The following is a 17505-nucleotide window of genomic DNA, read 5'->3' on the forward strand; positions in this document are numbered from 1 at the left end:
GAAGCTTAAGGGCAGTCTATAATATTGTGGATGGTCATTGGTCTGTTTTTGGAGATTTCAACACTATCTTAAATGCTGATGAGAAGAAGGGGGGAGTGCCTCATACTTTGTCCAAAAGTCTTGACTTCATAGAAGGTATGAATGACTGTGAGCTGATGGATACTCAATTCACTGGCAATCCATACACTTGGTGTAATGGAAGAAGAAGAAGAAGAAGAAGAAGAAGGTGGAGAATTAGTAATAGACTTGACAGAGTAATTATAAATGATGCTTAGTCTGATAAATACCCTGCAACCAGAATTAATCATCTTCCCAAGACAGGATCAGACCATAATATGTTACTTCTACACTGTGAACAGGAAGATCAGTCCTTTATAAGATACTTTAAATTCTTAAACTTTTGGACTGATCAGGAGCGATTCATTGATGTTGTCAAAGAGGTTTGGGACAATGAGGTCCAAGGAAATCCTATGTGGAGAGTTCAAACTAAGCTCAAAGTGTTGGCTAAAGCTCTCAACAAGTGGTCAAAGGAGAATATTGGAGATGTTTTTGAAACTATCAAGTATATGTAAGATTACACTAAACAGGTGGAGGATCAATACGAACAAGACAGTTCTGATGATAATAGGATCCTACTACACAAAGCTCAAGTTGAATACATTAAATGGATAAAGTTACAGGAATCTATACTGAGACAAAAATCCAGAGTCAAATGGGCTGAGGAAGGGGATACTAATTCTAAGTATTTTTAAAGTATCATTAGAGGAAGAAGAAGACAAGCTGAAATACTTAGAATCAAAGAAATACTTAGAATCAAAGACTCATCAAGAAGATAGCTGGACAACAATGAGGATATTGCTCAAGCTGCTACTGAACATTTTAGTAGACCGTTCACTCAAAATGATATTGAGAGAGACCCAACAGACTTCTTAAGACACATTGATAAGATGATGACTGATCAAGAGAATGATTTGTTGGAAGTAGTCCCTAATGAGGAAGAAGTGAAGAATGTTATATTCTCTATGGATCCAAGTGGTTGTGCAGGCCCTGATGGGTGTAATGGACATTTATTTTAAACCGCATGGCGTATAATAAGCAAGGACATAGTGGACTATGTGAAATCCTTCTTCAATGGGGCTAATCTTTCTAGGTTCTTCACCCACACCTGTTTGGTCATGATCCCTAACGTAAAGATGCCTGATCAATTTGCTTAACTCAGACCCATTAGCCTGAGCAATTTCACCAATAATATCCTTTCCAAAATCATTACCAGGAGACTTTCCAGCATTCTGCCTAAGCTAATCTCTAAGAACCAATCTGGCTTCATCAAAGGCAGGCTTATCATAGAGAACATCCTTCTAACATAAGAAATTGTTCATGGTATCAAGAGTGACAAGAATCAGGGCAACTTGGTAATGAAGTTAGATATGTCAAAGGCCTATGATAAGGTCTCTTGGGTGTTTCTAATGGCTGTCCTGAGGAAAATGGGGGTTTAGAGAAGCCTTCATTGAATTAATATATCGATTTATTTCTAACAACTGGTACTCAGTGATTGTCAATGGATCCAGCTATGGCTTCTTCAGATCATCTAGAAGGCTTAAACAGGGAGATCCACTCTCCCCTACACTCTTTATCATAGGGGTTTAAGCTCTCACTAAAGCACTGAACCATTTGAATAGCGAGGAGGATTTTATTGGGTTCATATAAGTAGCAAAGGGCCTCAAATAAATCATCTCTGTTATGCTGATGACATTCTGTTATTCTCTTCCATCAATAAGCATTCCATCAAAATGATTATGAGGCAATTGAAGGAATATTAGAAGGTCTCAGGCTAGGAAGAAAGATTAGTAGCTTATTCACTGCTCTTAGCACTAAAGTGATTAATAAAGCTAGTGGATGGCAAAGTAACCTCCTTTCTGCTGGAGGAAAAGCTCTGATTATCAAGCATATTTTACAGTCCCAAACCCTTCACATATTTGCAGTCGTTGAGCCTACTAAAACCCTTTTAAAGCAGATTGAGAAATACTTCTCTAATTTCTTTTGGGGACAGAAAGAAGGCAAAAACAAATACCACTGGTCCTCATGGAAGAAAATGTGCTTCCCAGTAGAAGAAGATGGTTTGGGGTTTAAGAGGCTCTATGATATCTGTAAGGCCTTTACAGCTAAGAGATGGTGGAGAATGAAGACTATTGACAACTTATGGTCAAGGTTCATGAAGGCTAAATATTGCCCTAGAACCAACATGGTGGCTAAGGTATTAAGCTCAAAGAATTCAAATGCTTGGAGGAATTTATTACATATCAGGCCCATAGTGGAACAAAAGATCACATGGGAGATCAATGAAGGTAAAATATATTTCTGGTGGGATAATTGGCCTAAGCAAGGCCCTCTAGTAAATAGGGTGCAGTGGATCAAAAAGCTAGGAAGCAATACTGTGAAACATTTCTGTATCAATAATAGCTGGAATTTGGATTCCCTTAGGCTGATACTGCCCGACAATATGGTCCAAGAGGTGAGTCAAGCTGTTATTGGAAACATGGAGGACAAAGATAGATGCATATGGACTCCTACTTCTAGTGGAGAATTCAGTTACTCATCAGCTTGGGAGTTCCTCAGGAAAAAATAGCCAAAAGATTCTGTTCTTAGCCAAATATGGGGAAAAGGAATCTCTTTCAAGGTCTCTTTCTTCACGTGGAGACTAATCAAGAGGAAGCTGCCTATTGATAGCATTATCATGAACTTTGGGATTCAAGTAAATACCAGATGTGTTTGTTGCAGAACTTCTCAGATAAAAAATGTGGATCACCTGTTTATCACTAGTGAACTGGCTGTGAAAGTGTGGAAGTGGGTGACCAGACTTCTAGGCCTCTCCCACAATACTAACACTGTCCAAGGAACTCTTGATTACTGGTGGCAGTCTAATGCAAGGAATGAGGTTCATAAGATGCTACTACAGATCACACCTTGCCTCACCTTGTGGGAAATCTGGAAAGTAAGGAACAAAAAAAGGTATGATAATAAAAATTCTTCAATTTTCAGAATTACTAATCAAATACTCTTTAATGTACAGGTGACCATCTCTAAGAAGTACAGCAAAATGGACCACAGATGGGGATGGAATACAACATGCTACAAACCAAGAATCAACAGTTTCTTGGTTCAGTGGATAAGACCTCAAGAGAACAGTCTGAAACTAAACACTGCTGGGAGCTTCATAGCTAATAAGGGGGTGATTGGTATTGAAGGAGTTGTTAGGAAAGGAAATGGGGAGATGTTGATGGCATTTGCCAAAACTGCCCGCTTCTCCACTAACAATTCTAGTGAACTACAAGCAGCCTTCTATGGTATTGAATGGTGTCTCAACAATACTAACTGCCACATCATTTTAGAAATGGATAGTCAACTGGTAGTAAACATGATCAAAGGCACTGTCAAACCCCCTTGGTCACTACAAAGAGGCATCAACAATATCCAGGGAAGAATGAAAGGTAGAAATTTTGAAGTTATGCACTGCTTCAGAGAAGCAAATGCAGTTGCAGACTCACTAGCAAGACATGCTACCACAAGAGATATTGAAGAAATATTCACAAGAGAGGAAGAAGTACCAGATGCTCCTAAAGGTCCTCTAAGAATGGACAAGCTCAATCTTGCAAGCTTTAGATTCAAGAAAGGAAAACACTCGGGCTGGCATTATGAACCACCCTGAATAAATGAAAGGGAAGGACCGTTGTTTGTATGTCAAAACAGATGCCTCCCCCCCCCCCCCCCCCCCCCCCCAAGGAATTCATAACAGATGGGGTATATCTGCTTATGTTTTCTTTTTTTTTTTTTTTTTTTTTTTGGTGCTACTGAAAAGAGTTTCCAGGCCTAATGTCCCCCTCTCTTGTAAATAATTGTTGAGGTTACTCAACAGAAGGGAATTAATAAATAAATAAAATGTTACGATTTTGACGTTGCATTAATTTCAAATTTGATATCATCTTGTGGAATTTTGATTCCAGAGAAATATCAGAAACAACATTTATGTTTTTGTAGCTTTAAAAATATAAAGTAAATGCATTATGGTTTGAAATGTTTATAGAGAAAATAGAAAGAGTAATATTAAACCTGGAAGAACACAAAACAAAAAAAGTGGAATAAGTATAGTACTGTGGCTCCAAGGGCAAAACGTAGATATAAAAACGGGAACCACAATACTAGTGCTAGGGACGCATTTGAAATTAAATAGAAAGGCATATGGGTTTATAGTCAATTGAGGGAGTAGTACAAATTTTCATTTAGCTATGTGCAACACTAAAAAGCATAACTTTTTGGAAATATCATAATTACCCTCAAAATTGCCAAGCAAGCATGTCGATATGTCCCCATTCTCTAACCCACTCTTCTATATAGTTGATGAGATATACTCCTCTTTGTTGTTTAATTTATCATTCAAAATTTACAATTATTGACTTCTGCATGATATATCGACCCCAACAATTCATGTCTCTCTATAGGAGACTATCATTTGGCCGGTGAATGACAACACTTCAGTGTTAATTCAGATCAGCAATTCTTGAATATAGAATATTTAAACCGAAAAAAGAAAACGTAACTTGCATGTTAATTCATCACAATTTTCCTTGACTATATATTTTTAGTAAATGAAAAACATGTTTTTAGTTTTAAAGAAATGTTGCTGTTACCTAACAGAAAATATATAATATTCCTCGCATAATACCTAAGTCTAGCAAGTTCCACGTACTATAGGTGTTATTTAATAATTTGTAGTATTATATATTGGGGTAGACAGGCACATTATATTCCTAATTAGTGTTCAATATGATATACTAAGTGATTCGGGTGATATTTCAAGGACAATAAGTTTAGCTAGAAAAGTCATGCATAAGTGGATAATTTTAGTTAAGAAAACTCTTACATGACTAAAGATTGAGCTGAAAATAGTAAAATTGGTAGTTTGCAAAGTGCTAGTCCAAAGGTAGGATTTGCGAAGTTAAGGCTAACAACAGCATAAAATTTTGAAATGATGTTGGTTGCTCTCGTTTATAACTAAATGCAAATAAATAAAATTAAGCCAAACATAAAATCTGACATCAAAAGCCAAACATCATAACTAAGAATGATTAATGGTAGAAATAAGGAAATATTATATTGTGCTAATAAGCATCATTACATGGATAATTACATGGGGGTTTACAAAAGTAGTAATATCCGACATGCACAGTCTGCCTGACAAAAAGAGTTCCAACTTTGTATGCTTCTAATACCTCAAGCAAACAATGGTGAAACTGTCCATTGAAGTTTGGCTCTTGTGTTGGTTGTACTGAAAATGCTGCTTGCAAAACCTACCATCCAGTTTACATTTTTATCTCTTATGACCCCATTTAGCTTGAAACCTTTCTCTAGGGCCATCCATTTGATTAGTAAGTGCTAGGTAAGGTCACAGGGGCCGACCTACATGTAGCATTGTGGGTGCTCGAGCTTTCATTGACCCCAATGTGAGGAATATATATATATATATATAAAAGAAAGGTATATATATTATTGTAGTAAGCACCCATGTCATATAAGTCTGATGGAGTGCTTTGGTTAATACTTGGGGAAAAGAACACACTGTGGTCACCAACAAAAAAAAAAAAAAAGGCTCAAAAAGGTTCTATTTGTTATGAAATATAGAATGGATGTCCACTACACAAATATAATGACTCTTCCATTATCTTCCACCATATTAATGGTTCTTCCATTATCTTCCACCATATTAATGGTTCTTCCATTATCTCATATATTGAATGCATATGTAGCACTATAAATAGAGGCATAAGTTTTCATATGTAATGTACTTGAAACACATTTTGGAAGAATAATAAAATCTCTCCTCTTTGTCACTCTATGTTTATAATTTTCATCCTTTAATATTATTACTCTTTTAGCTTCATTTTATAACACGTTATCAGCACGAGACTCTGCCGTTCCGAGCAAATACTTTAAAAGCCTCGAAGAATCTATGGAAATTCCTCAAATTTTATTTGGATCAATGACCAATCATGAAGATATTTGTGTGATTGATAGTGGAACAACACATGCCATATTCAAAGATGAGAAATACTTTTCTCACTTGCGTAGAAAAAGGGAAATATTAATACAATTTCTGGCAATTCGAAATTGATTGAAGGCTCCGGAAGAGCTACTATATTTCTGACTAAGGGGACGAAACTTGTTATAGAAGATGCATTATTCTCTTCTAAATCCCCAAGAAACTTGTTAAGTTTCAAAGATATCCGTCGTAATGGATATCACGCTGACACATTAAACGAAATAAATGATGAATATCTTGCCATTACAAAGAATGTCTCCGGCCAGAAATATGTTTTGGAGAAATTGCCAACTTTGTCTTCTGGTCTGTATTATGCAAAAATTAGTACAATTGAAGCACACTCGATCGTAAACCAGAAGTTTAATGATTCAAGTACTTTTGTGCTTTGGCATGACCGAATAGGTCACCCTGGATCAATAATGATGAGACGAATTATTGAAAATTCAAATGGGCATCCACTTAAGAACTTGAAGATTCTTGAAAGTGGTGAATTTTCATGTGCTGCTTGTTATCAGGGTAAGTTGATAGCTAAGCCATCACCAATGAAAGTTGACATTGAATCCCCTGCTTTCCTAGAACGTATACATGGGATATATGTGGACCTATTCATCCACCTTGTGGGTCATTCAGATATTTTATGGTCCTAATAGACGCATCTTCAAGATGGTCTCATGTGTGCCTCCTATCGTCTCGAAACCTGGCATTTGCGAAATTATTGGCACAAATAATACGCTTAAGGGCACAGTGTCCGGATTATCCCATTAAGGCTATACGCCTCGATAATGCCGGAGAATTTACGTCTCAATCTTTTGATGATTATTGTTTATCAGTTGGGATAAAAGTTGAACATCCTGTAGCACATGTTCATACCCAAAATGGCCTTGCTAAGTCATTTATTAAACGACTACAATTGATAGCAAGACAACTACTTATGAAAACACGGTTGCCCACTACCGTCTGGGGACATGCTATCTTACATGCAGCATCTCTTATTCGTCTCAGACCGACTCATTATAATAAATACTCTCCGTCACAATTAGTATTTGGTCATGAACCAAACATTGCTCATCTTCGAATCTTTGGTTGTCCTGTATATGTGCCTGTAGCACCACCACAGCGTACTAAGATGGGCCCCCAAAGAAGGTTAGGTATATATGTTGGGTTTGAATCACCCTCTATTATTCGCTATCTTGAGCCATTGACGGGAGATTTATTCACTGCCCGATTTGAAGATTGTCGATTTGATGAAATAAATTTTCCACAATTAGAGGGAGAGAGAAAAGAAATCAAAAGAGAAATTGTGTGGAAAGTTCCATCACTATCTCATTTTGATCCACGTGCCCCCATATGTGAACAGGAGATCCAGAAGATCATTCACTTGCAAAAAATAGCAAATCAAATGCTAGACGCATTTACTGGTTTGAAAAGGATAACTAAGTCACATATCCCTGTAGAGAATGTGCCTATCCGAATTGATGTCCCAAAGGGAAAATCTACTAGTGTCATAGCCTCTGAATCTCATGCATGCCTGAAGCGTGGTAGGCCATTGGGTTCTAAGGATAAAAATCCTAGAAAAAGAAACACGAAAAATGATCAAAATGACACTATGAAAGAATATCATGAAGATATTCAAGATCGATCTGACTAATCCTGATACTCCTGAAGATATTAGGGAACCCGAGACTCAAGTAAATAAAGAACTATCATTGAGTTCTTCTGGTGATGGGATAAATTTGAATCGATCGAAGATTATGGTGGATAATGTTTTTGCATATAATGTTGCACTAAATATTATGAAAGACATTGACGATCAGGAACCCCAATCTGTCGAAGAATGTCGACGAAGATATGATTGGCCAAAATGGCAAGAGGCAGTTCAATCAGAATTGAATTCACTTGCCAAACGTGAGGTTTTTGGACCTGTAGTCCAAACGCCTAATGGTGTAAAACCAATTGGCCATAAATGGGTTTTTGTGCGAAAAAGGAATGAGAGAAATGAAATTGTGAGATACAAGGCACGCCTTGTTGCACAAGGATTCTCTCAACGACCCGGTATCGACTATGAAGAAACATATTCACCCGTTATGGATGGCATAACATTTCGATATCTCATCAGTTTAGCTGTACATGAAAACCTTGAAATACATCTGATGGATGTGGTTACAGCTTACCTTTATGGCTCACTTGATAATGAAGTCTATATGAAAATTCCTGAAGGATTTAAAATGCCTGAAGCAATTAACTCAAAGTCTCGGGAGATGTATTCAATCAGATTACAAAGATCGTTGTATGGTCTAAAACAATCAGGGCGCATGTGGTACAATCGCCTCAGTGAATACTTGGTAAAATAAGGTTATATAAATGATGCCATTTGTCCATGTGTTTTTATTAAGAAAATAAAATCAGAGTTCGTTATAATCGCTGTTTATGTTGATGACATAAACCTAATTGGAACTCCAGAAGAGCTCCAAAAGGCGATTGAATATTTAAAGAAAGAATTTGAGATGAAAGATCTGGGAAAAGCAAAACTTTGTCTTGGTTTGCAGATTGAACATTTGACAGATGGGATCTTTATCCATCAATCTTCTTATACCGAAAAAGTTTTAAAACGATTTTACATGGACAATGCGCATCCTTTAACTACTCCAATGATTGTTCGCTCACTTGAAGTGAGTAAAGATCCGTTCCGACCTCAAGAAGAAAATGAAGAGCTTCTTGGTCCTGAAGTACCATATCTTAGTGCAATTGGTGCACTTATGTATCTTGCTAACGCTACAAGACCTGACATAGCGTTCTCTGTTAATTTGCTAGCAAGATATAGCTCTTCTCCTACACGAAGACATTGGAATGGAGTTAAGCATATATTGCGATATCTGAAGGGAACTAGCGATATGGGTCTGTTTTATACTAACAAAGGTAGTACAGATCTTGTTGGTTATGCAGATGCAGGTTATTTATCTGATCCACATAAAGTTCGATCTCAAACAGGCTATCTGTTTACATGCGGAGGTACTGCTATATCATGGCGATCCACAAAGAAGTCCATTGTTGCTACTTCTTCGAATCATGCTGAGATAATAGCTATTCATGAAGCAAGTAGAGAATGTGTGTGGTTGAGATCAGTGATACATTTCATCAGAGAAAGATGTGGCTTGAAGTGTGATACAAAATTACCCACAGTATTATATGAAGATAATGCTGCATGCATAGCTCAATTAAAAGGAGGATTTATAAAAGGAGATAGAACGAAGCACATTTCACCAAAGTTATTTTTCACACATGATCTCCAGAAGAAAGGTGATATTGATGTACAACAAATTCATTCAAGTGACAATCCTGCAGATTTATTCACCAAATCTTTGCCAACTTCAACTCTTGAGAAGATGATATTCAAGATTGGAATGCGAATACTCCGACATCTGAATATTGGTCTTCGTCAGGGGAGTGAAATACGCGTTGTACTCTTTTTTCCTTAACCAAGTTTTGTCCCATTGGGTTTTCTTGGTAAGGTTTTTAATGAGGCAGCTCTCAAAGCGTATTACTAGATATGTGTACTCTTTTTCCTTCATTGAGGCTTTTTCCCACAGGGTTTTTCCTAATAAGGTTTTTAACGATACACATCATCTATGGACATCCAAGGGGGAGTGTTATGAAATATAGAATGGATGTCCACTACACAAATATAATGCCTCTTCTATTATCTTCCACCATATTAATGGTTCTTCCATTATCTTCCACCATATTAATGGTTCTTCCATTATCTCATATATTGAATGCATATGTAGCACTATAAATAGAGGCATAAGTTTTCGTATGTAATGTACTTGAAACACATTTTGGAAGAATAATAAAATCTCTCCTCTTTGTCACTCTATGTTTATAGTTTTCATCCTTTAATATTATTACTCTTTTAGCTTCATTTTATAATACTATTTTAAATCTGATGGAGTGTTTTTGTTAATACTTGGGGAAAAGGACATGGTGTGACCACCTGCAAAAGAAAGGCTCAAAAAGGCCTCATTTTAAGTAAATGATCTGAAATAGCCCTTAGGTCAAAATAAAGACAAATTTAAGCCCTATTCTCTTATGGACGAGGCTCGTCTCCAGTACTAGATCCCTCCAGTTAGTTCAGTGCAGATTTGGTTTTGTGACATCTGCCCATTTCTTGATCTAATGGTCTGCATTTATTTAGTTAAACCAACCTCTCAAACCATGTTAAAACCCCTAATTGCTAATCTGATTTATCCTTTCCATATTTGTACCCGACCGAAAAAATTGCTGGTTGAAAAAATATTTCTTACCATGAAAATCACGAAGAAACAGAACATTATACAAGAACAGAGATTAAATCATCTAGAGTGAACATCTCTCATTAAATCATATCTTAAAAACTATAATACAACAACAACAACAACCCAGTGAAATTCCACATCGTGAGATCTGAGGAGGGTAGAGTATACACAGAACTTACTCCTACCAAGGTAGGACGGTTGTTTCCGAAAGACCCTCGGCTCAATAAAAACATAAAAAGAAGTCAGATAATCTTTAAAAAAAAAAAAAATTGTAATATTAATCATAATTAAAATTTCTTTATCGAGTTATCGGATTAACAGTCGGGGAACGATTTGAAATTTTATAGTTAACGGCTTAACGGTACAGAGCACAATTTTCTCATTTTCCTTATCAATTTAACCGTTAACCCATTAAGAATTATTAAATTTATATTTATACCCCTTCATATATAAAGTACTTTAGAAACTTTTCTTTTGGTTCAAATATGCACCAAAGAAATGGAGCTATCGTATTTGAAAGTTTCCTTGTATTTGCAGAAGGTTACAGAATTTCATATGGATATATAGCATGTTACTTATAAACTTCCTGTCAATCATTTCTTGATATCCATAGCACTCAAGAAATGATTTAATCTTATGTTCTTGCTGTGTGTTTCGTTTCTCCATAATTTCCATGCAAAGAAAATATTTTCTTCAACCCAAAGATTGTCCAGCAACTTTTTCCGGATGCTCTTGTTTTTATTTAGCAAGATTTTCGCCTACTTTAATGCTGCAAATATGGAAAGGATATATCAAATAGTAATTAGGAGGCTTAATCATGGTTTGAGGGTTCATTTAGCTAAATAAATGCCAGCCATTAGATTTAAAAATGGACAAATGGCACAATCTTAATTATGTACTGGACCAACTGGAGGCAGAATGTACCGGAGATGAGCCTCGTCCTTCTCTTATCTTCTTCCTTTTAGAAATAAGAAACACGCAAAATCCCTTGGGTTCGATCACCACCACAAGCACTCCTCCTTCACTTCTCTCCACTCCATCATCTTCTCTTCAGTCTTCTCCCCATTTTTGTTTGTTAGGTGTAATAATTGTGTGGGTATTATACGTAATTATATATAGATTGGAAACAAACAAACAAATTGAAACTGAGCTAGGGAGTAGTAAATTGAATTCAATTAAGAGAAATTATCAATTCAAAACCATAATCTTAAATTTTCTCGAATATATATTTTAACAATGTTGGAGATTTCATGATTCCATTAACGATTTACGGAGATGCCAAGGTCTGGCCGGAAAAAAAAAAAAAAAAAACCATCTCTGGCGAACTCAGATTTCTATTTGTTTGTGTTTGAGCCTGTATGGGCAAGCTGTGCTATTCCAGGGGATGAAACAAATGCTACTGCTGCTCCAATTTCTCTTGCTCGTCGCTCCACTTTCCGACGACTCTTTCGTATATGTTGGTCATTTATACATTGTGTAAAATAGTGTATAGTAATTGTATATGCATATTATTAGTGAGTATACATTAATACACTGATTATATGTTGATTATATATATATATATATATATATATATATATATATATATATATATATATTATACATTCATTATACAATAATGATACATTTTCTATACACATACTGTAGGGATACATATTCTATACAACAATGATTCAATTTCTGTACATATACAGTAGTTATACATATCTTATACAACAATAAAACAGTTTCTGTACATATACTGGAATTAGTTGAAAAAAAGCTACGAAATGAAATTATTTTGAAAAGGCTAAAAAATGTCTTTTAAGTTTCTTGGGTCATTCAGTGTCAATAGTTTCACCCGGATGATCATTTATGTATTTGTCCTAAATAAAAAATCTTCTCCTTTTTCCTTTCCAAATTAGCGAGATGTTTACATATACAAACAAAAAACAAAAAAATTGTCATAAGAAAATGTTTCGTATCAGAAGACACCACATGTGACACCACCACCTATGCATAATCTTGATAATCCACTTTTTAATGTGAAAATATATATGAGGCCCTCGTTAGTTATCACGTATCGTCGATGGCTACGTGAAAAAACATTATTTTTCTTTAGTAGTGCTTCCGATCATAAGATCCTTTATGAGTAAGGTTAATGGAAGGCCGGAGAAAATTTATTGGCAAGAGAAAACCATTTCTCACCCAGCAAACTGGCAAGACGCGAAGATCTATTGATCAATATGAATGTTGAGAGTGAATGGTTGATCACCGCCTCCTTGTCCTGGAGGCTCTGGCCAGGAAGGGGCTTGTTATCGTAACCTTTTCTCCGAGTGTATCAGCGACTCCACCCTATATCGTCGAAAAACCACCGAACATTCCGGTAACTCATCGAGATCACCAAATAATGATTGGTCCTCCTCGCCAATCGGCAACATTAGTGCCACATCATCATCAACCCAAGTGGACCCCACCAGCGACGACGTACTCTCCATCAATGTGGACCACCCCTCATCGGAGAACCAACCCAACTCTCCAGCATTGATCTCTAGGAAGTTGTCGTCAGGTTGGTATGTGAAGATAGCTGATTGATCTTCTGGAGTGGTCGCAGAAAAATCGACGTCTGTGGCAGCAGAAGTGGTGGTGGGGTGGCGGTGTTTGGTGGCGGCTGCTGGAAGAGGGTGGTTGTGGTCGGATGAGTAGGTGATAAGGAACACGGTGGGGTCATGGGGGCTACGGTCTACTTGTTTTTTCACTGGACAACCTTTTGAGCTGCTACATCGATAATATCCTCTGCATGAATTACATGCAATAATGTTAAAAATAACTTATATAAGTTATGTATATATAATTATTGTAGAAGAATTTGTATTTTGTGCAGTTACAATGTAAAAAAGTATCTACACGATCGAATTGTTTCAAATGTAAGTATCCAAAATTAATGATCTATAGGATAAATATTGTTGATTTATATTGTAAAAATGATAACAGACCTAGTATAACAAATTAAACTTCATTGGTAGTGATACATTTTTTTTACATTATATATAACTCAAATTCATTATGAAATGAAATAAAAGTCATGTTTAAGCAAAAAAAGAAAAAAAGTCATTGGAGATCAAGCTAGGTTCAAATTTTAATAAAGATAAAAAGCTCTAGGCGAATTTTTCTCATCGTGTTCAAACCTAAGTGGACGGATTTATTCAATACTTGTACTTGCAGAAGGTGACAAGTAACTTACACGATTAAAGGTGTTAAATATATGTTTAATAAGATAGTTGAAATGCACACAATAGTTAAAAATACTAACTTGTATTATAAAATCAGAATACAAACATAAAATTGTAAAAAAAAAAAACAAAGCAAAATCACCAAAAGTTTGCACTCTGAAAACTCTAATGGATCCTCTTTTTATTAGTGGATTAAAGAAAGCACTATGATTTGTTCTTTTTTAACCAAGAAGTGGAGCTTGATCCCATATATGCGTAGGTAGTATGTGCATTGGGTTCATATAAATTCTAACGTTTTCGACATGAAGTATAAAAATATATATAAAGAGTTATAAAAAATTAATAAATAATAGATTGTAAAGCAATAATATTAAAAATGTAATGGGCTCAATAGTAAGAACTTAAAAATTGAATTTATCAAATAAAAATTTTGAATCGGTAAAGGAGATTGTCGAAGTGGATAAAAAAGCTGATTATCCTACTCTTACCCTGCATTTTTATCCGTTAATCTTTTGAAGAACTTATCTTGGTCACTTAGGGGTTGGTGTAATAATGTAACAAGTGGCCATACTTATAAAAGCAACAACATGCATTGACAGTTTAATAATAATATAGTTAAGAATAGAAGTATGTCAATAATGGATTGATCCTTCTTTTATGGACATCCACATTAATATTGTGGAATCCAAATTATTATGAATGGCATGAACCCCACTAAGCTAGGAACCATTACTGCAAAGAAATTGAAACTTTAAACTCTTGTGTTAACGATTCAATCAATGGAATGGTGATCAAGCAAGAAGTTTAAGGAAATTAAACATGAAAACAAATACTGTTGTAGTTTAGACAAAGTAATATTTCTATAATTAAGGCAATTAGATCTATTTTTTTAAGAAATGTACAAATACCCTAAAAGATAGATAATATAATATGAATCGAATAAAGTATTTCTTTATGAAAAATAAGCACACACTTAATTTAAATGTAGGCAAAGTGGCTAATCTCATTATTACCGGAATAAGAACATGCTTAGCAAGTGGTAATTACTAGCAGATGCGGATGGAGTTATGTAGTCGCTGGGTTCAATTGAACCTAGTATTAACACGTAAACTTAATATATGTGCGTGAAAATTACTAATATTTCAACGAATATTAAATTCTGAACTCATAACTTCAAAATATAATAAATTAAGTGATTTTAACTTAAAGAGGGAAGATCGAATCCATCAAATTCGAATATAAGTTAACTAGAGGAGTGAAATCGTGTAAGTTGCAAGTTGCAACATACAGTTCCTGCCACTTCATTCAATATATTTATATTTGGTTGTTACGGTAATATTCACACACACACCAAAAAAAAAAAAAAAATATATATATATATATATACACACACTAAATACTAAATAAAGGAATAACTCCAACACATGGGTTACCAACTACCCTGGCGTTAACTACATAGATGCTTCAGAGAGTCTGAAGGAAACTGGACCGAGTCATCCATGTGGGTCAAACCCTGATTCATATTAATTAATTAAGTAAGTATATAATCAGTTATATATTTATAATTAAAATTAAAATCTCAATTATAAGAGGACACAAGTTAGGGTAAACAGTTGTGTCTATTCGGTCTTTTAAAGGAGAAGCTTCTTGCACAAGAAAAGACAAGTTGAAATTCTTTTCTCCTCCCGACATAGAAAATTCTTCTCTTTCACTAATTCTCAAGTTCTTGTGAAAGGATTCAATTGAAGATTCTTCTCTTAAAGCAAGAACAAACTTCTACAATAGGTACGCTATTATAGACTGTGGCTATTTCGTGTAGTTCATGTTTCATAAACATGTCATTGCACTATTAGACTAGTGAACAAATTCAATAATCCTGCAAACTGTGTGTTTGAATTAATTCTCCAGTCTGAATATTCAGTCCCAACACTTATGTAAACTATGTTGTTTTAGCTTATTATATCATGCCTCTTCTCAAGGACGGAGCTAGCTCATCGAGAGGAGGTTCGTTTGAACCCAGTAGCTTTAGTCAAAATCTTATATTTGTATTAAGAAATTTATTGAGCATATACAATTAAATTATTACTTTAGAACCCATTAACTTTAAAAACTAAAATTCTAAACCTATAAACGTCAAATCCTGGCTCCGCCTCTGCCTCTTCTCCATATGTGTTAGCTCCTACGCCTATCATGAACTTGAATCATCATATGTAATTTATAAAAAAAAAATAGAATTGCTGATGGACCTTTTGTTGGAAATTCGTTAAAATTGTACTCGTCGCAACTGTTTCCAACGGACTTTCCGAGCGAAACATTGGTCAAAAATTCTGATTTTTCTTGTAATGATGACTTATGATGTATGCTAAGCTTCATACGACCATAATTTACCCCATAGAAATATTGAACAGAAATTATTTTTTTGGTTAATTGTTCATTCAATTATAAAAATTCATTCCATATGTCATCTAAGCGAAAAGTTCTGTTAAGTTTTTAACAGTAGTCGGCAAACCTATATATATTCAGCAAAAAGCAGACTGAAACTTCTACCATAATGGCTAATTAGTGCAAGAATTTGGAAATTTGCATTCTGCTTCAAGTGATAACATTATCAGAGAATACTACTTTCCCGTCTCAAATTATTTGTTGTGATTTCTAAAAATAGTTATCTTAAATTATTTGTCATTTTTAGAAGTTTCTATTTTATCCTTAGCAATAATTTTTTTTTGAAGATTTCAAACACCTCAATAGAGTAAATATTTAATGAAGATAGATTATATGTTATTAGGGTAAAATAGTCACACAGAAAACCTCCTAATTAATAATTTCTTAAGCAGCGGGTAAAACATAAAGACGACAAATAATTTGAGACCGGGGGAGTAATTCTTTTTATGAAATTCAACAGGAATTAAATTGAACAAAACATCAATTTACCTGGGATAAGGTGATCCTTTAATTGGCTTTTGGCCATACTTCCTCCAAGACCAAGAATCAGATGGAGGATAAGCTTCCCCTTTATAATTACTTCTTGATCCATCACAGTCCCTAATTGGCACTGAAATTACTCTCTTCTTTGCCCCTCTTTTACTACAATAATTCAAAACTAAAACATATTCATTTCCATATATATCACCACTCATCCATATGTGCATCATAATCACTATCAGAAAATCGCTTATTTCCGACTGAATATGTCAGAATTTGGTTTGTCGTATGAGATTTTTGATAGAAAAATTGTCGAGAACATTACTGACGAGCCAAATTCGAACAGATTCAATCAGAAATTAGAGATTTTCTGATTGTGAAACCCCCTCCCAAAATAAAAAAACATAAAAAATATTAAGAATTTACAAACCTGAATTTTCTAGGTGATGACATGCTAACTTCGGCTACTTCATCGCCAGATAAAGGACCCTCAGCTGAATTTCCTGCAGAGTCTTCTCTATGGCGTTTCAATTTTATCGAATGTCGGGAATCTTCTTGCTTATGAAAAAATGGATCTTTTTGTCGCACCCCTTCCATGACCAAAAACTAAAAAGCTAGCTATTGTTGGAATCTTGTTGATCTCATTTAGGTACTTCAATAATATCAAGAATTTATCTTTGGGAAAACGTATGAACTTTGAAGGCTTTAAATATGAGTTGTTGTCTAAGGAAGAAGGAAGAGTGATGAAATTTGGCTTACAATATATATATGGGGAAGGCAAAAATATAGTTCATTTTGACAGATTAGCAAAAATATATTTATTAAGGACGTGGGAGCAATTAAGACATAATAATCGTGACAAAGGGTGCCGTGTTCATAAATCATATGCAAGCAAAGATATTTTTTTAAGAGAGCCCCTACTCTTAATTGCGTGATGAGCCGTGCAATGTTTATTACATTATTTTATACGGTTCCGAAATCAGAA

General features: G+C 35.0%; 1 protein-coding gene across 1 annotated transcript; it reads right to left on the bottom strand.

The window, feature by feature from the left end:
• Positions 1 to 12093: 12093 nt before the first annotated feature.
• On the bottom strand, positions 12094 to 17330 carry LOC132629892 (probable WRKY transcription factor 65). Its single transcript, XM_060345303.1, has 3 exons — positions 16951 to 17330; positions 16530 to 16682; positions 12094 to 13161 (listed from the first exon to the last, which is right to left on the bottom strand). The coding sequence occupies exons 1-3, from the start codon at positions 17115 to 17117 to the stop codon at positions 12681 to 12683; spliced, it is 801 nt and encodes a 266-aa protein (XP_060201286.1). The 5' UTR covers positions 17118 to 17330; the 3' UTR covers positions 12094 to 12680.
• Between the last annotated feature and the right edge of the window lie 175 nt (positions 17331 to 17505).

This window comes from Lycium barbarum, chromosome 1, assembly GCF_019175385.1.
Source record: "Lycium barbarum isolate Lr01 chromosome 1, ASM1917538v2, whole genome shotgun sequence".
NCBI lineage: Eukaryota > Viridiplantae > Streptophyta > Magnoliopsida > Solanales > Solanaceae > Lycium > Lycium barbarum.

What these genes read in the sequence shown, in the direction of transcription:
- LOC132629892 (XM_060345303.1), bottom strand. Translation starts at nt 17,117, where the DNA reads ATGGAAGGGGTGCGACAAAAAGATCCATTTTTTCATAAGCAAGAAGAT. An exon ending in TCATCACCTAGAAAATTCAG is followed by an intron (nt 16,683 to 16,950) that starts GTTTGTAAATTC and finishes GAATTATTGTAG; the next exon opens with TAAAAGAGGGGCAAAGAAGA. An exon ending in AAAGGATCACCTTATCCCAG is followed by an intron (nt 13,162 to 16,529) that starts GTAAATTGATGT and finishes TAATTCATGCAG; the next exon opens with AGGATATTATCGATGTAGCA.